The 21,040-nt window shown below is 48.5% G+C and overlaps 2 protein-coding genes across 3 annotated transcripts in view; both read right to left on the bottom strand.

Annotated features, from left to right (window-relative positions):
• Arhgef10 (Rho guanine nucleotide exchange factor 10) overlaps positions 1-11,747 on the bottom strand; it is a 110,721-nt gene extending 98,974 nt beyond the window's left edge. Inside the window, exon 1 of the mRNA XM_051182074.1 lies at positions 11,744-11,747. The gene's annotated coding sequence lies outside the window, so the exon portion shown is untranslated. The remainder of the gene's footprint in view (positions 1-11,743) is intronic.
• On the bottom strand, positions 7,360-17,567 carry Cln8 (CLN8 transmembrane ER and ERGIC protein). 2 transcript variants are annotated; one of them, XM_051182075.1, is made up of 3 exons: positions 17,463-17,567; positions 9,961-10,623; positions 7,360-8,826 (listed from the first exon to the last, which is right to left on the bottom strand). In XM_051182075.1, the coding sequence occupies exons 1-3, from the start codon at positions 17,556-17,558 to the stop codon at positions 8,503-8,505; spliced, it is 1,083 nt and encodes a 360-aa protein (XP_051038032.1). In that variant the 5' UTR covers positions 17,559-17,567; the 3' UTR covers positions 7,360-8,502. The 2 variants fall into 2 exon arrangements, with proteins under 2 accessions (XP_051038032.1, XP_051038033.1); XM_051182076.1 differs by lacking the exon at positions 17,463-17,567 and adding an exon at positions 16,231-16,314.
• Between the last annotated feature and the right edge of the window lie 3,473 nt (positions 17,568-21,040).

Genomic DNA, 21,040 nt, shown 5'->3' with positions numbered 1-21,040 from the left:
GTCTTTAAAGCCTTTGGTAAGCAACCCTCACCTAAGACTGGAGTAGTACTGTCCTGAACCCCACGACCGTTCCCATCCATGGCAAATGACACTTGTGTGCTTGGGCTAAAATGAAATCATGTTCTGGGGACAAGATAACCATTGGTACTTCTCCCAGGAGGTAATGCCTGGCAGTACAATAGCAAGCAGTTCATGACTCGGGTATCTGCTAGCCTCCCGGGTCAAGGCCAGAATCCCTGGACTGCAGGACCAAATGTCCCTGCCTGCTGCCTGCCAGATGGCCCTTGCTGACAACCACATACCTCCAAGCAGTCTCCCTCCACGTAGCTCCTGGAAGCTACCTATGACCCAGCTACTCTTCATCTTCCCTCAGAACAGGCTGGAGACACTTCAATGTAGACAACAGTGGGCAGATGTTGCAGGGAAAGTAGCTTCGAACAATGGGAAGTGGGCACTCCAGGCACGCTCGCAATGCCCAGACTGAGCACACTCCTTGTGTATCCTCCTAAGGGGTCATGCAGTACAGGGATGAAGACACACCACTCAAGTGGCTAGTCCTGCCTTCCACAGAGCTCTGAGCTTTATACAGACCTCATCTCAGGCCAGGCCCCTAGGCTTTCCTGACCTACAATTCTGTTTCTGTCCCTGCCCCAACCTAGGCTTCCTGTGATAGATGGAGGCCAAAGGGAAAAGGGAGGAATGTTGAAAATATGAAACAGAGATGACTTTGGGACCATGGAGATAAGGCTGGTTCTCACTGGGGCCCTTTCAGTGGATATGTTCAACGCCGTGGGAGAAGGGCTCATTGTTTCTGTGCCAACAGTGACCTTTTGTTCTCAGAGCTTCTACAACAACTGCCTATTTTCTTGCTTTGCTCACTAAACTTGAGGGAGAGGCAAGGAGCAAAGACACACAAGAGGAGAAAGTGATTCCTCAGAGAAACAAAAGTGCAAACAAAAAGGGGTTGGGGTGGTCAGGGTGGTCATGGTGAACAGATACTTAATGTTTTCTATCTCTGACTCCTTGTGACCCTAGGGGCTTTGAGGGACTGCAATGGCATCCATCTGAGGGCACCACAGTAGCCTCCATCCTCTTGTCCCTCAGAGTGTTCCCAGGGTCCTCTGCTCTGTCCAGCCAGGCTCTGGTAGCACAGAACAAGGACTAGGCAGCTGGAGGGGGCAGTAGTGGGCGATGAAGGAAGGCTAGAGACTCCATAATATCCCTGTCAGAAACCACAGAGCCCTGTGTACCAACAAAGCTAGCAAGAAAAACAAGCAGCCCTGGCAGCCATGATTAGAGGCACGCCAAGGACAGACAGTGTGTGGTGTTTTCCTGTCCCGTCACCATGGATTCTCTGCAGCTCCCAATGAGGCAATCAGCTCTGGTTTTATCATAGGCAAACTTTCCGGTGAGAGATGACAGTCTCTGGGCCACATCTGTGTTGAAGATACAACAGACAGATTGACCCAGATGTCATGGTTGTAGAGAACCCGAATTTCACAGAAAGCTGGAATTATCTTGAGCTATCTTTAGTCCCCTTAATAGACACTCGATTTCAAACTCTACATCTGACTTCAACTCTCATGAGTGTTTGCTGGGGAGACAGCAACAAACATCCATTCACCAGACAGGGTAGTAAAGGCAGACGACCTCAGCCAAGACTATCTGGCGAAGGAAGCACTGAGTTTACTGGGGTTTCTTGTAGGCACATGGGTGGTCCAGAGGCAAATTCACTGTAGACTCTGCCTGAGCACAGGTAAAGGGTAATGACCCACAAAAGCTGCATCCTTGGAGCTTTCCTGTCTTTATAGCATTGGGGAGAGGTTTATGACTTTCCTCACCTGGCTAAGCTTCCTTAGCTGCTGGAGTCCTATGACTCCCCCACCCCACCCCCCAAGAGGAAAGGCTTCAGTGAGACAGAAATACTGGTAAGAGAGGTTAGAATGAGATCACTGGCTTCCACCAGCCCTAAAGATAAAGTCATCTGATGGCACCTGAAACCCAAAGCAGGACTTTCTGCTCTTCTGCAGCTCAGATAACTGGTGTCCCTGTCAACATGTTTGGCAAATGCATCTGTTCATTACTACTTTTATTCTGTGACAAAAAAAAAAAGTTACTGTAGCCTTTTCCTGCAAACCTGTGTGTTTTCCTGGGCTGTATGTGGCCCAGGATAACCTGCTTCTTAGTCACTTTGAAGTAAGAGCTGTGTTGCACCTATGCTGGGGTCACACTTGGTCAGCTAGTAACACTAATGACTCAGAAGGACTCAGTCACACCAGCTGTTCAGGACCTTTTAGGGAAAGGCCCAAAGATAAGTGAGCAACTTCTAACAGGGTAGGAGGGTCACTCGGATTGGGAGGAAGCTCAGGGAAGGGCTCCAGGAGTTCAGAAAGTGGAAGTGTGTGTATGCTGAGTGCTGGAGGCTAAAAACAAACAAACAAACAAACAAAAACAAACCAAATAAACAAAAAAAGCAGAGCTTGAGAAGGCCCCCAGCACCAGGTGCTGAACTCTGCTTCACCTCAGGAAATGGAGACTGAGATGTGGCCTCCCTAGTTATGCTTTGGAGAAGAGGGGACAAACTGTACCCAGCCCGGGTCATAATAGCCTTTTACATGGTATCAAGAATCCAGCCTGGAATTTCATCACCATCATTATAAACAGCCACACCAGAGCCTTACCATTCACTCACCTCAGGAGCTCACTGACTTCCAGAAAGTGAGGTCAGTGAATGCTAATCCTCTGCGTGCCCCTGCCTCTACCCTAGCACCACTGGCCTTAGTCAGTTTTATCATATCAGGGCAGGCGTGGTGGCCCTAGCTGAACACGTCCATTCAGCAACTGATTCAGTATTTGTGTTTTTAAGACATTCTGAAACAAACACAACAGAAAAACAATTTTCACTGATTTACTTCAAGAATTATTACCTGGGGCTGGAGCGGTGGCTCAGTAGTTAAAAGCACTCGATGTTCTTCCAGGAGATGTGGGTTTTATTTCCAGTGCCCACAAGGCAGCTCAAAGCCATCTGTAACTCCAGTTCTAGGGGATCCACTGTCCTTTCTGACCTCCTTTGGCATCAGGCACCTATATGGCACATAAGTATATTTGGTGGTTTGATTAGGAATGGCCCCCATGGACTCACATGTTTAAATGTTTGGCCCACTGGGAGTGGCACTATTAGAAGGTGTGGTCTTGTTGGAGGAAGTATATCACTGTGGAGAGAGGTCTTACACTACACGTTCAAGCTATGTCCAGTGTGGTACCGTCTCCTTCTGCTGCCTACAGAACTCACAGCTCCTTCTCCAGCACCATGTCTGCCTGCATGCCACCATGCTTCACTACATGACAATAATGGACTAAACCTCTGAACTGTAAGCCAGCCCCCAATTAAGTGTTTTCCTTTATTAAGAGTTGCCATGAACTTAGTGTCTTTTCAGAGCAATAGAAACCCTAAGACAACATATACATAGTTAAAACAGTCATACACATAAAAATTAATCAATTAAAAAGAACTATTAGCTAGTTGTGGTGGTGTATAACTGTAATCCTAGCACAGGGAATCTGAGGCAGGAGGATGGAGCTTTTCCCTGCCCACCTCAGACAATAGAAGCCCACAGCTTCTTAGAGGCTATTATACTGTATTGTCTGTCTACAGACTTGATAGTTCAAATCACTTCAAATTTCACATACACAAAGGAAAGAAAAAAATCATGAACTGTATCTCCTACAAAGCCATGAGCAGGCAGCTAGGCCATATCCAGAATCTCAGGTTCCTCGCTCATTGCTCTGAGGAAATATAGAAACCAAAGGAAGAAGGGAATGGATTTCTCTCCTTTGGTCCAGAAGGGGAGAGGACATTTCCCAATCTCCATCTCACACTCTGCAGTGTACAGAGGTGGAGAAATGTGCATGTGTGGATTTAGCTGTAACCCTCAATTATCAGATATAAGCGCCTCAATCACGGGGGAACCCACTGATGCCACCAATTATCCTCATCCCCCAAACTGAATTTTCTAGAGAAGGTCTGATCCTCATTTTGCCAGCGCCAGGACTTGTGGGCATCCAAACAACAATCCTCTCCTGGTTTTATCTACATGCCAACTCATGCCCTTACTCACTTTCTGGGAATTTCCCAGAGCAAGGGAAAACTAGACTATTCCACTCTGGTTAGGGAATTCTGCACAACCTATATCCAAATTACTCTAGCTGTCTTAATCAGGTTACCAAAATTAACATAATCCCCAAGGGGCAACAGGTCAAGACCTCCAACCTGATACTCCATGGAAGACCAGCTTTACGTAGTACTCTAAGCCAGGTGTTAGTGGCACATGCCTTTAGTCCTAGCACTCGGGAGGCAGAGAGGCAGGCAGATCTCTGTGAGTTCAAGGCCAGCCTGGTCTAAAAAGCTACACAGAGAAACCCTGTCTGGAAAAAAAAAAAAAAAAAAAAAAAAAACATAGTACTCTAGCCAGATGTGTGCCTTGAACCCATCCTGACAAACACCATACCAACCAGAAGAGGGATTGAGTTAACATTTCCGGCTGAAGCAAAGGCTGAGGAACCACAGCAGGTTGACTGACAGGAGACATGACTCAATGGTCCTGGAGCGGGAGGGACATACAGGAAGGAAATGTCAGGATATAATTAGATAAAAGGCCTGGACTCCAGTGGAGTTAGTGTGGTTACACGTGAAAATGTTTTTGTCCTTAGGAAATGCAGAAGTGATGAGTCCCCTATAGTCTCAGCAGGCAGGAGGCAGTACGAAGAGACCCATCTCAAAAGAAAAAGAGGGGGGACAAAGGGATTTTTTTTCTCTAATGATAAGGACAAAGGAAATAATGGGGAACAAAGAAAGGAGGAGGTAGACAGAGACAGGAGACAAACAGGCTGGGAAGAACTGCTTTTACGTGTGACAGAATGCTAGAAATTGACAAATTTGGAAGGGAAAAAATAGTAAATGAAAGGCATTTTGGCTTCTGTTTTTGTTTTCCCAGCTTTTCTATTATGCAAAGAAAAGTGTCAGAAATAAAATGAAACTGAGTGACTTGCTTTAGACTCAGAGCCTAGCATCTGAAATGACAAAGGATTCTGAAAGGTCAGCAAGCCTGAGTAACAACTGCTCAAAGTGAGAGGGGCTGCGGTAGCTTATCAGCACATTCACATGGGGCGGGGGCGGGGCAGAGGTGAAGGGGATCCCTGTGTTGCTCTTACTAGGATAGATGTCCCATCTTGCATCCTTTGTTCCCACCCTCTGGCAGATCTTTGCATTGACAAGAGCAGATGGCCCTGCAGATATAACTATAGAAAGGAACAGGAAACCGGGAGGCTCTCTTCTTTCAAGGCTTACCTTCCTTTGGAAAGAAAAACACACCATCCACGAGCCCTGTCATCTTTGCTGGTTAGTTCTATGACATGTGAACACAAGGGCGCTAGGGAAATCAAGAAACACTTCTCAGGGTCGACTGGCTAGAGTTCAGTGTGACTGAGCCAAACAACAGCCCCAGATAAAGAAATGAAAGCCATGCTTGCTTGGTAAAGGGTTTTTTTCCTGAGCTTCATGGTGCTGTGCATTTGAGCCACTCACAAGCTAAGGAAGCACACATGGGCGGGTGCCTGCAGCCCAACTCTGGCTGGCTGCTCTGCAAGCTGTCCCTTGTGTTTGTTTTGTGTGGAAACAATGTTTCTGGGTGGACTTGGTGCACTAACAAGTTCCTCCCAGGCAGGAGAACAGAGGCTGAGATGTGCTTTGCTTCTGGGATTCTGAGGCTCGCACAGCAGTTTTTAAAGCAAACACAGACAATGCTGTGAAAGTTGCAGGGACTGCAACCAGTTTTCTTTTAAATTTTTGGCAGGGATTCTTCTTTGTCCTTCGCCTCTTCCACCCTGTACCCCTCCCCATCCATCCCTCCTCCCTGGGTGCTCAGAAAGGAGCAGGCATCCCATGGGCTTCAGAAAAATCATGGCCTGTCTGGCTTGGTTGCACCTGTAACTTTTGGCAATAACTAAGGATTTCAGCTTTGGGCTTATCATTATTATTACTATTATTATTATTTTGGAATACATTGCTGAGTTTGAGGCTATTTGTTTTAACATAGTGAACTAACAGGAAATGCAAAGCCTCCAACAGATTGGAGCATAACAATGAAATCACCAAATATAAACTGGCACAATGGTAAACAGAGCGAAGAGGTGAGTTCTCATGGTGGGTTCCAAGTCAGAAGTTAGAGCACTGTGTGTCTGAGAGACATTCAGAACCCAGGGCTCCACAGGAACTCCCTCCACATAAAAGAAAAGGCTAGCACTATAGTTCCCATATGGGCCACCTGCCTGCCCAGTCTCTTCCCAGGATCCTCCTTGCTGTGTGGGGTGGAGATGGCTTCCTGGCCTTCTGTGTAAAGAGAGCCAAGGCATTCTAATGCCTCAGAGAAGACGACAGTGAACAAACAGTTACTAGCTGTGCATCCCAAGCCCAGGACTACTTGAGGGAGCCTGTGGCATGCTGAGAGAAATAAGAGCTGGTGCTAAATTAAAGGGGCAGGGGCAAGCCATCAGTAAGAGATGGAGAAGACATTGGGCTGTTTCCTGCCACTCAGTATCCCTGACCCATCACATTCTCTAAATTTGAAAACAACAAGGGCATATAGAATATTCCTCTACCCTGAGAGAAGAGAGGTGTTTTGGTTTTGCACATAAACCAAGTGGGAGAGCCTGTGTCCTGTTAGCGGTAGCAGAAGACAGAAGGCAGGCAGGGCCTCACACATGCTGCATCATCACTCTACCATTCGGCAACACCACAGCCTGTTCTAATTCCTGACAGATGATGCAGGAGTCTTGTGGGACGCACATGCAACTAAATCTTGGCCAGTGTGAGCCCCAGCAGGCCAAGCCTAGGCTCACATCAGCGAGCTGTGGCTCCTCAGTGTCCCCTATACCATGCCCCTCTCAGAGATCTGTCTGTCAGGGTCGTGGAGACCACAACAGTGCTATAGGTAGAAAGGGGTGGCCACTGTCTAGGCAATAAAGGCAGGGGCTACTGCTCACAGCACCTCCAGAGCCTTCTGAACGGACACTCTCATCCCCAAAGTCCCAGGGAGAAGTCCTGGTCAGAAAGGAGGTGTATGGAGCAACTAGAGGCTGCCTGAGCTACGGAATAGTACCCAGTTGACACATGTAAAGACAGAGGACCTAGTGTGAGGTCACTCCTAGTGTAGGCCAGAGAAAGTGGCTCGGCTGAACTTTCCACTGTATTCTGGTCTTCACATGAAGGCTTGCCAACATGTTCTGGACACACCACAGAGTGTTGTCAGACACTCCAACAGTGAGTTTGAGCTCACATTAGCAGACAAGAACTGGCATGTGTTTGGGTTCTGTAAACAGCTATAACTTTATTAAACTTCTGCCCAGTTAAAAACTGCCAGGCTGGTGCCTGTGTAAAGCAGATATAGTAGCTACAGGGTTTTCGGTTGACAATCTTAGGGACACAAGATTGTCTTAGAATGAAATAAATAGGCATCATACATCCCGATAAAGTTAAAGCACTAGTATTCAAAACATGCTGAGGCCCATGATCCATGGCAGGCATAAGTCACACATGATTTTTCAAGAGCAACCACCACTTCAAAGGTAGCTGTGACAAAAATAAACCTCACTTTAATTGTATACTTTTGGGGAAAGTTTCTGTGTCTGTCAGTATCATGGACAGTGGTGTCTGGATGTCCCACCCACAAACAGTGCAATAGGAACCCATGCCTACGGTCACATAGGGCAAGCTGTGTATTTGTTCTGGGCCCTGGCAACTCAGGCAGAGCATCTCTGGGTACAGACGGAGGCCCCCTCACAGCCCAGAGCAGAAAGTCACTGCCCTGCCTTGAAATTGACAGAGCAGAACTGGGGCAAGGCTAGACACTTGGGTCAATCAGAAATAGCTCCAAGATCCAGGCACCATGTAAGGAGGGGTGGATAAACTCTTAGGACCATTCGGCCACTGTGAAATACCCTTTATCAGAACCATGCCCTCCCTGCACTTGCCACTAGAGGGTGATGCTGCACCATGGGCTTAAAATTCTACATGCTGGGAAATTTTCACAAATATCAGCAAATCACATTTTCTTAGGCCAATACTTGGTAATGAGAAGGAACGTGGCTTCCAAATAAGGCACGCAGGCTATGAGTGTGTTGATTCATCCACACCCACACAGGTTCCTTCCTAATGCAGTCCTTCCAAGTATCCAGGCTGGCATCCTTAACAGCTTGCACACCTGACCACCATGGCTCCTTCCCTGACCCTGGCCAGGCAGAGACAGCATGGCTGAGGTCACACCAGAGGAATCAGAAGACCATGACGACCATAGCCTCCTGCAGGCAAATCAAGCTCCTTGCAATACTTCCTGGCTGTTATAGAATTAATACTAAAGAACAAGTTAGTATTCACCTAGATCTAAACTTGCTCATGACCTCATCTGTCAAAGTCACTGTCGGTGGAGCCGCCTGGTCCCCTGGGTCCTAGAACCTCTTTTTCTGAGGCACCTGGCCGTTGGTCCTTTCTGGCCTGCTGCCCTTGGTTTCAGACTGGGCGAAGTTCCAATCCACAGGATTTAGAAGCTGCTGGGTCTTTTTGTGTGTCCAGTAGGGGTTAATGAGGAGTGTGAGCAGGGCCAGCCCACACAGGAACAGTGCAAAGTGAGGCAGGTAGAGGCTGTCGACGAGCGCTCCCCAGTGCTGGAAGCATACCCACCACATGTGGTAAGTGAGGATCATACGGCAGTGGAACATGTGGATCATTAGCCACTGGTTGACCTTCCAGAAGAGCGAGTCTGACCAGCCGGCCTGTGGACAGAATAACACGGTGTGAGCTCAGGAGGTGAGCGGGTATTTGCGACCTTTCCGCACCATGAACTCCGTTCAAAGCAATGGGCTTCTTGCCAGCCAGTGTTTGCTCTCTTGGAAGACAAGAGCCTGGGCCAGCACCTAATCAGTGCAGGGCCTGCCCTGCTTACTTCCTACTCCCTAAGGCAAAACTCGAATCTTTATCTTGAATTAACACATAGGATAAAGCAGACCCCCCCTCCCCACCCCCCCACCCCCCCCCCCCCGCAGCTGCAGGCGCACTCCCTGGAACAGCTTGAGTCAAATGAATGTGTGTCCTAGCTCCTTTAGCTCTCACCTCAGAGGGCCTTGGATGAAGGCTAACACAGACTTGCTGCAACCCCACGCTGTGAGCACAGAGGTGAGTTTCTGGAGTTGTGGTCAAAGCAGAGCAGCATTCCTTGCCTTGCCAGGGACATAAAAGCCCAGCCCGGTCACCCATAGCCCACGCACTTCCTAGCAACAGCCTTCAGGTCTCCGCAGGTTGCCAACCCCAGATACAGATGTGACAGCTACTGCTCCCTCCTGGGATGAGACACAACCCTGTCTGTACAGAATTTGGAAACTAAGTGGCTGGGGATGGGACTGCTAGCCTTATAGTCAGCTGGGAGACCAAGCTAAGGTGTGGGCCACCGTTCTGGAGGCAGGACCATGGCTTACATCACCTCCAGTGGACCAGGGACCAACTTCTGAATCCAGCAACCCAACAAAAGAAAAGAAAGTTGCACCCATACTGCCATAAAAAAAAAAAAAATGTATGCATATGCTGACACACCCCAAAGGCTAACAGAAACTGATTTAAGGGATGGCCTTATGCATGGGTCACAAATAGATCTCTGCAGAACATTTTAAGTACCAAAGTAAAACAATAATTCTTCCTAAGACATACAACACTAGTGACCGAGGCTAAAGTGCCACTGATCTTTCTTTTAACTCTGAGACTTAAATTTGAGAAGTTGGAATTCAGCCAGGTGATGTCTCTCTGCACAGCTGCCTCAGGGCAGGTCCCGGGGACACTCTGGCCCATGTGGTTCTGTGTAAAGGCACTGCCTGATCTGCAGGCAGCCACAGCACTCCCCACCTCCCCTTACCTACCTTCAGGAGCATCCAGGAAATGCAGGTGAAAGGTGTGCTCATCTCCAAGAGCAAAGTGGTCATGGCCAGATAGTGGCCAGCTCTGAGATTGACCGCTGAACCCAGGAACCCAAGAAAGGCAAAGAGGTGATGCACAACCAAGAACAGGTCGAACGTCCGGAAGAAGAGGTTGGACAGGTGCACGGCCACGTTCTCGAAGCAGAAGAACCCAGTGGCCGTGGTAATGTGAAACCAGCACCAGTTCTGCTGCCCAAGAGCTTTGTCGGCGTGGAGCACCGGGTCCCCCAGCAGAGCCCACAGGCCGGCAGCTGTGCTCTGGACACCAAAGACTGCACGGGTAGCTGCCAGGTTCCAGAAGACCTTCTCTTTGGCCAGCAGAGAGCGGTAGGTGGTGTTCAGGGAGGATGACAGCTGGTGGCAGACCACAAAGACGCCCAGGTAGAAGACAAAGCCAGCCACCGCCAGGGTCGAGCGAATCTTCCAGGAAGCATAGTCCAGGTCAAAAATGCTTTCCGCCATGCCATGGTCGTTCACAGGAGTCATGATCCTAATCTGGGTGCCAGGGGCGTCCCCAGGGCCAACGGCGGGCAGCTGGGCCTGACACTGCTTGCTCCTCACTTTCAGTGAAGTTGTCTCGAGGATCTTCGGGCACCCATCCTCAATCTGAAGAAAGATGAATTCACCTTGAGCTGACTCAGAAGGAGCTAGAAAGCAAGAAACCACCACCGCCTCCTTCCCACACAGTCTACCCACCCCCACCACAGGATGACATGTGGGAAGCATGTCTTAAATTCTCTACTTTACTCTTATGCTTTCCAAGACACATAAACCCTGCAGGACACCGACAGGCGGCACAGGAGAAGGAAGTGAGCTGACTCCCAGATGCTCAGCCATGGAGGGATGGAGACCGCTGTGACTCGAGACACCGGCTATGCCCTTCCCTTCCTACGGAACTGCAGCCTCAGCCTGAGCCTTTGCAGCAGTCTAGTCATAAACTACATAATCCAGAGGCTGAACAGTGACCCTGGAATACACTCTGTTGGGGTCTTTTACCTTTACATTCTGAGGTAAGAATGTTTCCTTCCTGTTCCATGCTTGGAGAAGCTGTTAATTAAAAACGCCATGTTTTTATCTCCACCAAATACATGGACATGGGGCTAAGAATAGCTGGGTTCAAATCCTACTCCTGCCTGTACTGACCAAGTGGCCTTTGGATGTTTCTGGGACTCAGTTTCCCTAAGTAGAACATGAACACTGTGGAGTAGCAGATGGTGTGGGACTCTAGCTGGGTCTGGTATGTGGTATAGGTTGAGGTTCCCTAATCTGGAGCTTCTTAAGAATTCACTTCCCGAAATGGCTGCTACTTTGTTTTACAGTTCACACAAAGAGCCTGCCCTATCCGTATTCCTCATGGCTGTAGTTCCTCTGTTAAGTCTGTAGCAGAACTTTCAGGATAAGTCTGAACAACCACTGCCCGGGACCTGCCAGTGTATGATTCCTCTTCCTTTCCTGGGCCCCAACCTCAAACTCCCTGCACCTTGCTCCACCCACACCTTAGTTCTCAAGCTCTGGGTTTTGACTTCTCTGCAGATGCCCCATCCTGGCCCCAACCAGCCAGGTTACATCCATTTGCTTCAGATGCTTTCCAGTCTGTGGAGAAGCACCATGCTCTGGGCCAAACCCCCTTCCCACAAACTCACACTCCCTCTGGGACCAAGTCTGAGCTACACTCTGGTACTTGGTCCCAGCTTGCACCACACCAGCCCTGAGGAGGAAGCCCAACTTGCCCGTCTTTAGAACCCCACTGCCTGGCACAGTGGCTGGCACACATGAAATACTTGCTGAATGCATGCCATTCTAACCTGTGTTTAAATGGTAAAGTTGCCCACTTTGTGACACTGTAAAAGTGAGAATGTCATGGCTGAAGGAAATCATGAAACCCGAAGGGCCTTTCACTTCCAGAACCAGCCGAGCAGTCACAGAAGGCCAGTCCCACAGCATGAGGGACAAACCCTGACCCTACTTCCTCAGGGGCAGGGGCTTTCCCCCAAACACTTTGGGGAATGGAGGCAGAACATCGCAGGGGTGTGCACCCATGGACTGAACTGTGAGGGAGCAGGGTGTAGGAGCAGGGTACTACATTAGCTTCCACAGAAAGCTGGGCATGTGGCTTGTGAGCTTGAGTGCCAGGGCCTACCTCAAGGAACGAAAGAATCCGTAGTTACTATACTCCTAACTTGGTGGTGGTCCTATAGCCAAGGACATCCTGGAAGTGCTGGTTTTCCCCAAACTTGAAGACGTACACAGTTGTGTGGGCACAACTCTCATATCCATGTATCCGCTACAATTCCAGGAGCCCATGTCACCGTCCCCTGATGTGTTTCCTGTCACATGGAAATATTCTCTGGAGATGACAACCCTGGGGCTGTTCTGTGCACAGCGTACACCTGTGGCTCAGGCCTCAGCTTGCAGTAACACTAGTTTATTTCACATTTCCAAGAACTCCAAAAGTTACTCTTCCTCAAGCAAAACTCAACATGGTCCCACAGGGCTGGGGCACCTGGCTTTGATATGGCTCTGCATTTCTTTTCTTTTCTTTTCTTTTTTTTTTTTTTTTTTTTTTTTTTTTTCCTGAGAATAAAGCTGGCTTTGAACCCATGACCCTGCACACACACCAGAGTACTTTACACCTTCTGATGCAGGCACATTCAAGCCTAGTACAGGGCTAGGAGGGAAGGCAGTTCTTTCTTCCTGGGTCTGGTGTAAAAAAAGTCCCCATCTTGCACTTGTCCACAAGTCATGAGACCGGACACAAGTTCCCATTTTGCTGTGATTACATCACTGTACCAGTGGCCAAGTTGTCAGCTTCTATTGGGACCCTGACCCGGGTGGTCTCCCAACTCTGGAAATCTCTACTAAGTCTACTTCCGGAATCAAGGACACAGATACTGTCTGGTTTATTCAGAGTGGAAGGGACCCCAGAGCATCAAGATCAGTGGATCAAAGACGGCCTGGCTGAGTGGGTTCTCATAGCCTCGCAGAGCACGGTGCTGACCCTGGAAATAAAATTTACATAGAAATACAGGCCAGCAGAGTGTGCGGCACCCGCGGTTAGGCATATCCACCTGATCTGATTCTTCTTTAGAGAGAATGCCTCTAAATCTTCAAGATACTTTTGGAGCAAAGGCATCTAGAGCAGCAGTCACTGACACGGGGGTGAGGGGGTGGGAAGGGGGAGATGAGGAGAAGGGGAAGAGGGGGAGGAGGAGACTTCCTGGCCATTCCAGAACAGGTGACAGGTAGTTACAGAAATGATGTATATACCAGAACACACACTTCAACCCCTATCACTTCCCCAGGCTGGTTCTGCACTCAGACCCCCTGCTGTGTATGTTTCCATAAAGCACCTTGCACAAAGCTCTGGTAGGCCTGTGTTGTCTTAGCAACTAATGGCACCAATTAGCAGCCTTCATCTGGGGAGACAGCAGCAAGGTAAACTTCAAGTCCTCAGCCATGGAGTATCAGGCCAGGTTTGCCTGCCTGGTGTTGGGATCCAGCTGGCCATCCCTCCCTGGAGACCCACAGAGCCCTGCTGGTCCCTCCACCAAGTCACAGCTGCGCCTAGTAGGCAGCTCAGATGTGTATGGGACCAGTTCAGTTCTCCTTTTGCATCTATTTCTGCTCCTCAAACTGACCACATCCCTCTCACATTAGGAAGGCAAAAAGGGGCAGAGGTCACAACCATTCCCCTTCTGCACGCTTGCTTCAAAAAAAGCCCAACTTGAGGACTTCACCTTACTGCTTACTGCCTAAAGTAAACTGCATAGTGGAAAGTTATTGTTCCCTCCAGATAGTCAGTCCTCAGTCTCCATGGAGGAGGAGCCAAAGGAGGGCAGAAGGAACTTGCCAGGGATGCCACTAGCCTCAACCCACAGCCATTCACCAGGTCTGTGATCCTTGGGGGTGGGGCAAGGAGAGGGGTTCCTCCAAAGCCCATTTTATTTTATTACAGTCAGCGGCCCAAGCTCTACTTATACTGAACTGTGCCTTTTAAAAACAAAACCTCAAATGTATATAATCAAGTGTCAGTTTAGTGCTGCAGTTTAGTGTGACCAGAGGGCCACATCACCAGGAACTTAGACTCGGCAACCATGGTATCCTTCAGCTTTCTGTTGGCATCCCTGAGTTCCTCTAGACTGCTAGGGATACCAGAAATTTTGCGTTTAGTTAGGATAATGAACCCCAAACTTGGAACTGTAGTCAGAGGGAATAATGGTTGTGTGTGTTTTTTTTAGAACACCCCCTCCCAAAAATACACACACACACACACACACACACACACACACACACACACACACACACACACACACACGGTTAGGTCTCAAACCCTGGGACAAAGGCACCTATTAGAGTATCAAAGCTGACACTTGCTACTAGCTTCTCCCAGCATCCCTCAGCTCCCTACCTATCACAGGGGTCCTCCTGGCTAGCATACCTCACTCCCCCCCAAAACTTCTCCAGCCCAGGGGTTGAGCTGCCCTTCCCTACATAATGCAGGGGTTTTGGTTACACAGCCCCTTTTGCCTTTTTGGCCTCTTGGTCTACTGGCCTCCTGGTCCCCCTCTCTACCTTCCCCTCTCATGGTCTGGCTCAGCATCATGTTCACTCCGGACTCTCCTAGATGCCCCTGCTCTCCCTCCTATCTACAATAAACCTTCTCCTTCTCCATACCTAGGTGCAGTCATGTTGTCCTTTCATTTCTGTTTTTCATTCGACCATCAGATGCACCATTTACCACTAACAGAATGAATCCCATTGCTTCACAATCTCCAGTCAGGTGTGGCCTCTGTAAGCTTCCTTGATTTCTCTTCCCATGGGGGATAGGGAGATCGGCCATGGCCTCAAAAGCTGTGGTTTTACTGCAGTCCAGACCTCTTGACAGTTCCGTGTCTAACTCACACATCTTAGCTCACTCAGCACTTGGGGTTACTCACTGTAGAAGCCCTCCCTTTGTGTCTTCTTTTCCACACTGGCTGTCACTCTTCTTCTGACACAATCAACAGAACATGCCCCGTGGACTAACACATTTCAGAATCACATATAGGTGTTTGGTCAAAAAAATTTTCCCAGCATCAAAAGGAATACATGCTTATACAAAATTAAAAACCATAAGCTTGAAAATGGAGAAATGAAACCTAGTTATCCTTCAAGCAAGCTCTAAGCAACACCACTAGCCCTGGCCTATGCTGAGTCAGTCTTTCCCCAGATAAAAACATTTCCTTGTTATTAAAAAATAAGAAATGGATAAGTGCATGTAAGCAGTTTACTGTTTCCTTGTCTTCAGCCACACATCAGATAAATCCTCCTCACTAATCCTTGGTGGCCTGGGGGACACATGACTGGGATGTGTGTACTAATAGGGTTCTCCAGTTTCTCATCATCCAAGATATGTGCTGAGTATCTCAGGGAAACTGTCCAGGGAGAACTTTCCTGAAGCCTGGAACTCGGGAAAGCTAGGACAGGTCTACTAGAGCCAATGGAAGGCCCGGTGGGTGTGGAGGCATGTCATATTTTCACAGTATCTCATGTTTCCTTAACCTTTTCCAAATGCTCACTGAAAAGTTTAAGCAAAAAAAAAAAAAAAAAAAAAAAAAAAAATCCTAAACAAAAACGTGGAAACAAATCCAGTGTAGAGCTACAGACTGCATATATAAACAAGGTAAGAAATACGAACAGTGACAAATTCAAACAGTACTTAGCAACTGCCACTTGCTCCGAAGTCATCCCGACAAGACTCTTACAGACTTCTAAAAGGCTCCAGGCTACCACGACCATGCAGAGTCCCACCCTGTCCTTATCTGAAACAGCACCCTAGCCCCAGGACCGGCTATCGCCCGCAGTGGGTTGACTCCAGCCAGGTGTTCTAGTCCTCCTCCCCTTCACTACATGCTGACACCAACGCTGCCTTTCCTTCTCTGGTCCCATGATGATTCATCCTCAATCTCCCCAGCCCCTAGCACTGTGCTGACCTAGCCCAGTTTACGGTCCGGCTTCGCCCCAGACCGGTCCGTCCCTTTGCTGCTCCTCATCGAACCATGTTCTCTTAGGCCCCATGTCGACCTGGGCAATCGCACCCAGTCTGGCCGGTCCACGTGCGCCCCCACTGGCCCCATGACCTGGGAGCCAAACCCAAAGCAATGCCTCCTCCTCGGGTGGCTAGGCAATGGCAGCCCCATTGCAGGTGGGGGTACACATGGCGCCCTCTCTCACCTGCATCCAGATGAGCAGAATCGAGGTCGGAGGGGTGGTGGGGGGAGAGGACGCCGCCTCTCAGCCCATCAGCTGCTCAAACACTGCGTCCCAGGAGCTGCCATGCTATGGACACACCCAGTGACGCGAGCCAAACAGGACACCAGCCGGTGGGTGGCACCGGAGACCAGGACCCCACGCCCACCTGCGTCCCCGCCTCAGCTGGCTCCCGGCTTTCGGTCCGTCCCGCCCTAACCGCGGGAGAATCATCCACGACACTGTCGCGAGCTGAGCAAACACCAGCCAGGGCGCACGCGCACCGCGGGCTGCTGTGGACAACAAGCCCAGGGCCCGCCCCCGTGGGACACTACCACGGCAGGCGCAGGGGTGCGAGCCGTACCACCCAGCGCCGCGGGGGCGGCTGGAGCCGACTGCGCCTTGTTTGGTGAGCTGTGCTGGATTTGACTATCGTGACTAGAGCTGGCGATGGAACCCTGAAGAAGGGCAGGGAGGAGTCCGAATGAACACTCAACTGAGATCCTACTCGACACCCCTATCCTGCGTAGACCTGCCTCAAGACAATCCCTATGTATTACTCCCCCCCCCCCCACCCCCATCATCCGGTGTCCATTGGGGTTGAGGTTCCTGTGCAGAGGCAAAAGGCAAATGCAAGCTTAGGTCTCCCTTTTGGTGTCGACCAGTTGTGGGCCAGCGCTTGGAGCTCCCGGCGACTGGTTGGAGCCAGTATATTATGCTCGGACGGGCGGGCTGAACAGAGCAGAGCATGTCCCTTGCTACAACAGAACCCTCTTCCAGGCGGTGGCATCAGGCTCCTGCCACCACAGTGGGTTCTGCCCCAAAGTCAAGGACAGTGAGGAGCTGCTGGGAGCTCCTGCCAAGAGCTGAAGCTAGCTGGCCCTGGATCCCTTCACTTCAGCCATCATTACGGGAAGGTCAAAGACCTTCTGACTCAGTTCACCTATGTCATGCACCTACCAACGAGCAAGTAGGATAGCAATGGGTGGAGGCCTCTCTGAGCAGATGGCCAGCACTTGGAGAACCTGAAGCCACCTAGCATAGTGGGAGGTTCTGGAGTGACACAACTGGCCTCGGTTTAGCAATGTCACTTAGTCAGGTGTTTTCAAATTCCTATCTCTTAACCACTTTGCTCACCCTACCCTGGATTGTATCACATCTCAAGGCAGGATAGCTAGTTAGAAAATACTCTAGAAGGAATGAACTCCTGCACATACCCCACCCTCCTGGTTCTGATTTTGTCTCTGAACACCCAGGAATTCCAACGCAGTTAACCAGGCCACTTGCAAAAGAAACTTTGAGAAACATCGCATACAAAATGGATAAAACGGCCAATGAACTGTGGCTTAAGCCCTATGTCCCTGTGACATGTACACAAGGTTCCCTTTGGAAATGTCATTGACTCATCTGTTTATGAGAAAGATTTACATTGACGTTCAATTTTCATCCCCTCCCCATGTTTCATTAATATTTATGGCACCCCAAGCCCACGGTCAGCACCTTAGTTTGTGTCTTCTCACTTTATTGTTTAAAGCAACTACATAATTTCGAGACCACCCTGAGCTACATGAGTCCCTGTCTCAAAATAACAACAACAACAAAAAGTGAGCTGGGTGTGTTGGCATTTTTGTAATCCTGGCCCTTTGGGAGGTAGAGATGGGAAGCTCAGGAGTTAAAACTCATCCTTAGCCATGTATTGAGTTTAAGGCCAGACTGGGTTACACTGTTTTCAAACAAAGCAATTCCTCTGCTGTCCCTGCTGTCATCACCTGCAGGGTTACACCCCAGCCACTCCTTCCATGTAGCCAGCCAAGCTGAAAGCTTCCTCTAAACACTCATTAAGCTCCCTGTGGGTCAGGTGCCAGGGTACTCACTCATCCATCCATTCAGATGTTACAGTTGCCTGCCCTGGGCACCATGACAAACATTCCATACGAAGAAACCCAGTGCTCTTTGACTGACTCTCAGGCTGCCGTCCTCAGATATTGTGCCATGGGCCATTTGGAGAAGGCAAATTGGAATGAGTTTGTTTAATGGAGGTGGTGGTAAGGGACAGCTTAACACTCAATTTCTGGGGTGGAAGCAAAATGCACTCATGCAACATTTCATTGTTTCAAGATTTCCTTCTACCACGTGAGTCCTGGATGCCCACGTTTGATGTGGCATGCTCAAGAATACACACAAATAAATAATAAAAAGGAAAAACTTCCCTTGCAAGGCATTAGCAGGTGGGTATTAAGTCTCCTCTTGCCATGAATTTGAAAGAGAGCAAGGAGGGGTATATAAGAGGGGTTGTGGGGGTGGGGGAGGGAACAATGCTGCAATTGTATTATAATCTCAGAAGGAAGAGAGATTCCTAGACTTGGACCCATGGAGTCATTCCCCAGAGGCAGTAGTAATCATGGGAACAAGAGGCACAAATCTAACCCATATGGCCTGTTATCTACAAGCGCCAATGTGTACAATGTGCTGGCCCCTTGTCTTTTGGTGCAAGATAATGCATGCTGTCTCTAGGGACAGACTGGCTATGAACATGCATCTTTACAAGGAAAAATCCTCTTAAAAATGGATAATCAAGACAGAATAGAGAAGCAGGGAAAAATCAAGAAGCTGCGGGAAGGGGGAAAGGATCCTTTCACCCCAGAGTCTGAGTGAATTCATAGTAAAGACTGCCTGCAATATTCCTATGCAATATTCCCTTCTAGTTTATTTATTTATTTGTTTATTTTGGTTTTTCGACATAGGGTTTCATAGTCTTAGCTGTCCTGGAACTTGAACTGTAGACCAGGCTGGCCTTGAACTCACAGAGATCCTATTGCCTCTGCCTCTTGAGTGCTGGGATCAATGGCGTGCACCACCCCACCTGGCACAGTATGTTTGGTAATATTATTTTAAGGTGTGTTACTTTTGTTTATGTGTCATTTGTTTAACTCTATGAAGCTGTGTTACTTTGCCTGTCTAAAACGCCTGATGATCTAATAAACAGCTGAACGGCCAATAGTGAGGCAGGAGAGAGAAATAGGCAGGGCTGGCAGGCAGAGAGAATAAATATGAGGAGAAATCTGGGAGAGAGAGGCTCTAGGATCTGGGAATGAGAAAGGGAAGAGGACTTCAGGAGCCAGCCACCCAGCCACTCAGGTACACAGCCGGGCACAGAGTAGGAAGGAAAGAAAGGCATACAGGAATAGAGAAAGATAAAAGCCTGGAAGACCAAACATAGACGGGATAATTTACATTAAGAAAAGTTGGCAAGAAACAAGCCAAGCTAAGTCCAGGCATTCATAACTAAAAAATAAGCTTCTGTGTGATTTATTTAGGAGCTGGGTGGTGGGCCACTAAAAAAGCCAAAAGAATAAAACACACAACAGCAATATTCCTTTTTAGTAGAAATATTGCAAATAAGAATGTTAAAATAGCAGCAAGCCATGCTTAAGTCCTAAACACGAGTGATCTTTGAGTTTAATGTAGCTCCTCTCCCAGCCATAAATCTAGAGGTTTCTGGGCATTTCACAGGCGAGATTTTGAACTTTGCCCACAGTCAAGCATATGTCTTAATTTCCTATGTCCTAGTAAAAACTTCTCCCAACCTTGTGACCTGTGTTCTTACTTTGTCAGGCTGTAATCCTGTTCATTGTTCCTCAAAAACAGTAGTATAACTTCATTTACTAAAAGAAAAGTAAGTTCTTTTTCTTGGCATAGTGCTATATTTTTTAGTAAATACACCCAAGCTTAAACCTATAGGACAGCATTTTTATTTTTTTTCTTTTCCTAGCTTGTAATAGAGATCCACCTGCCTCTGCCTCTCAAGTGTTGGGATTTAAGGCTGTGCTACCATTTTCTTAATAATGGGCCTCTGGGGGAACTCCTGACAGGTTATTCCTAATTTTTTTCTTTGACCATTAAAAATTGTTTGTTTTGGTTTTTTGACACAGTGTTTCTCCGTGTCACCCTGGCTGTCCTAGACTGACTTTGTAGATCAGGCTGACCTTGGGCCAGTTTATCCAAACTGAGAAATCCTCCAGCCTCTGCCTCCGAAGCCCTTGAATTAAAGTTACGCACCACCATTGCCTGGTTGACAATTGTAAAATTAAAGCTTCTTTCAAAAACCAAACCAAAACAAAAAACAGTCATAAAGAAACATAGCTTTCCAAAGCCTTCCAGCTGATGTGAACACACACTGTGTCTGTTTCTTTACCTAGAAGCATTACTTTCTGGACTGTGAGTTCTGAGCCACGAGGCACAGTGCCTGGAGGCGCAGTGCCTGGTGCCGGAGTGGACCTTTAGGTAAGGAGTTACTGGCAAAGTGATCTTGCAGCACCAGGGCCTTCCTGAGCCACCCCTGTGATTACAGGGTTGATCTCCGCAGTGAGAGCAGGAGTGGAGGCAGGAAGTTAATGGTTATAAAGACATCCTGACAGTGACATGAGCACCTGCGGGGGGCTTTAACCTGGTGGCTTCCTCCTGTGGGGACATGTCTGCTGTAGAATATGATTCTAAGCTGTGTGACTTCTGTTTAACTTGGTGAAGCTGTGATTCTTTGCTTGTCTAAAACACCTGGTGGTCCTAATGAAAAGCTGAACATCCAATAGTGAGGCAGGAGCAAGGACGGGCGGGGCTGGCAGGCGGAGGATAAAAAGGAGGAGGAAGGAGGAAGAGAAAAAGCAAGAGAACAAGGAGAGGAGGACAACAGGGCCAGCCACTCAGCTACACAGTAATCCAAGGAGTAAGAATAAGATTTACAGGAGTAAGAGAACAGGAAAAACCCAGAGGTAATTTAAGAAAAGCTGGCTAGAAA

Source organism: Phodopus roborovskii, unplaced genomic scaffold (assembly GCF_943737965.1).
Source record: "Phodopus roborovskii unplaced genomic scaffold, PHOROB, whole genome shotgun sequence".
Lineage (NCBI taxonomy): Eukaryota > Metazoa > Chordata > Mammalia > Rodentia > Cricetidae > Phodopus > Phodopus roborovskii.
The sequence above is the reverse complement of the archived record's forward strand: the minus strand, read 5'-3'. Positions and strand labels throughout refer to the sequence as shown.

What these genes read in the sequence shown, in the direction of transcription:
- Cln8 (XM_051182075.1), bottom strand. Translation starts at nt 17,558, where the DNA reads ATGCGATGTTTCTCAAAGTTTCTTTTGCAAGTGGCCTGGTTAACTGCG. An exon ending in ATCAGAACCAGGAGGGTGGG is followed by an intron (nt 10,624 to 17,462) that starts GTATGTGCAGGA and finishes ATCTTTCTTCAG; the next exon opens with ATTGAGGATGGGTGCCCGAA. An exon ending in TTTCCTGGATGCTCCTGAAG is followed by an intron (nt 8,827 to 9,960) that starts GTAGGTAAGGGG and finishes TTCTGTCCACAG; the next exon opens with GCCGGCTGGTCAGACTCGCT.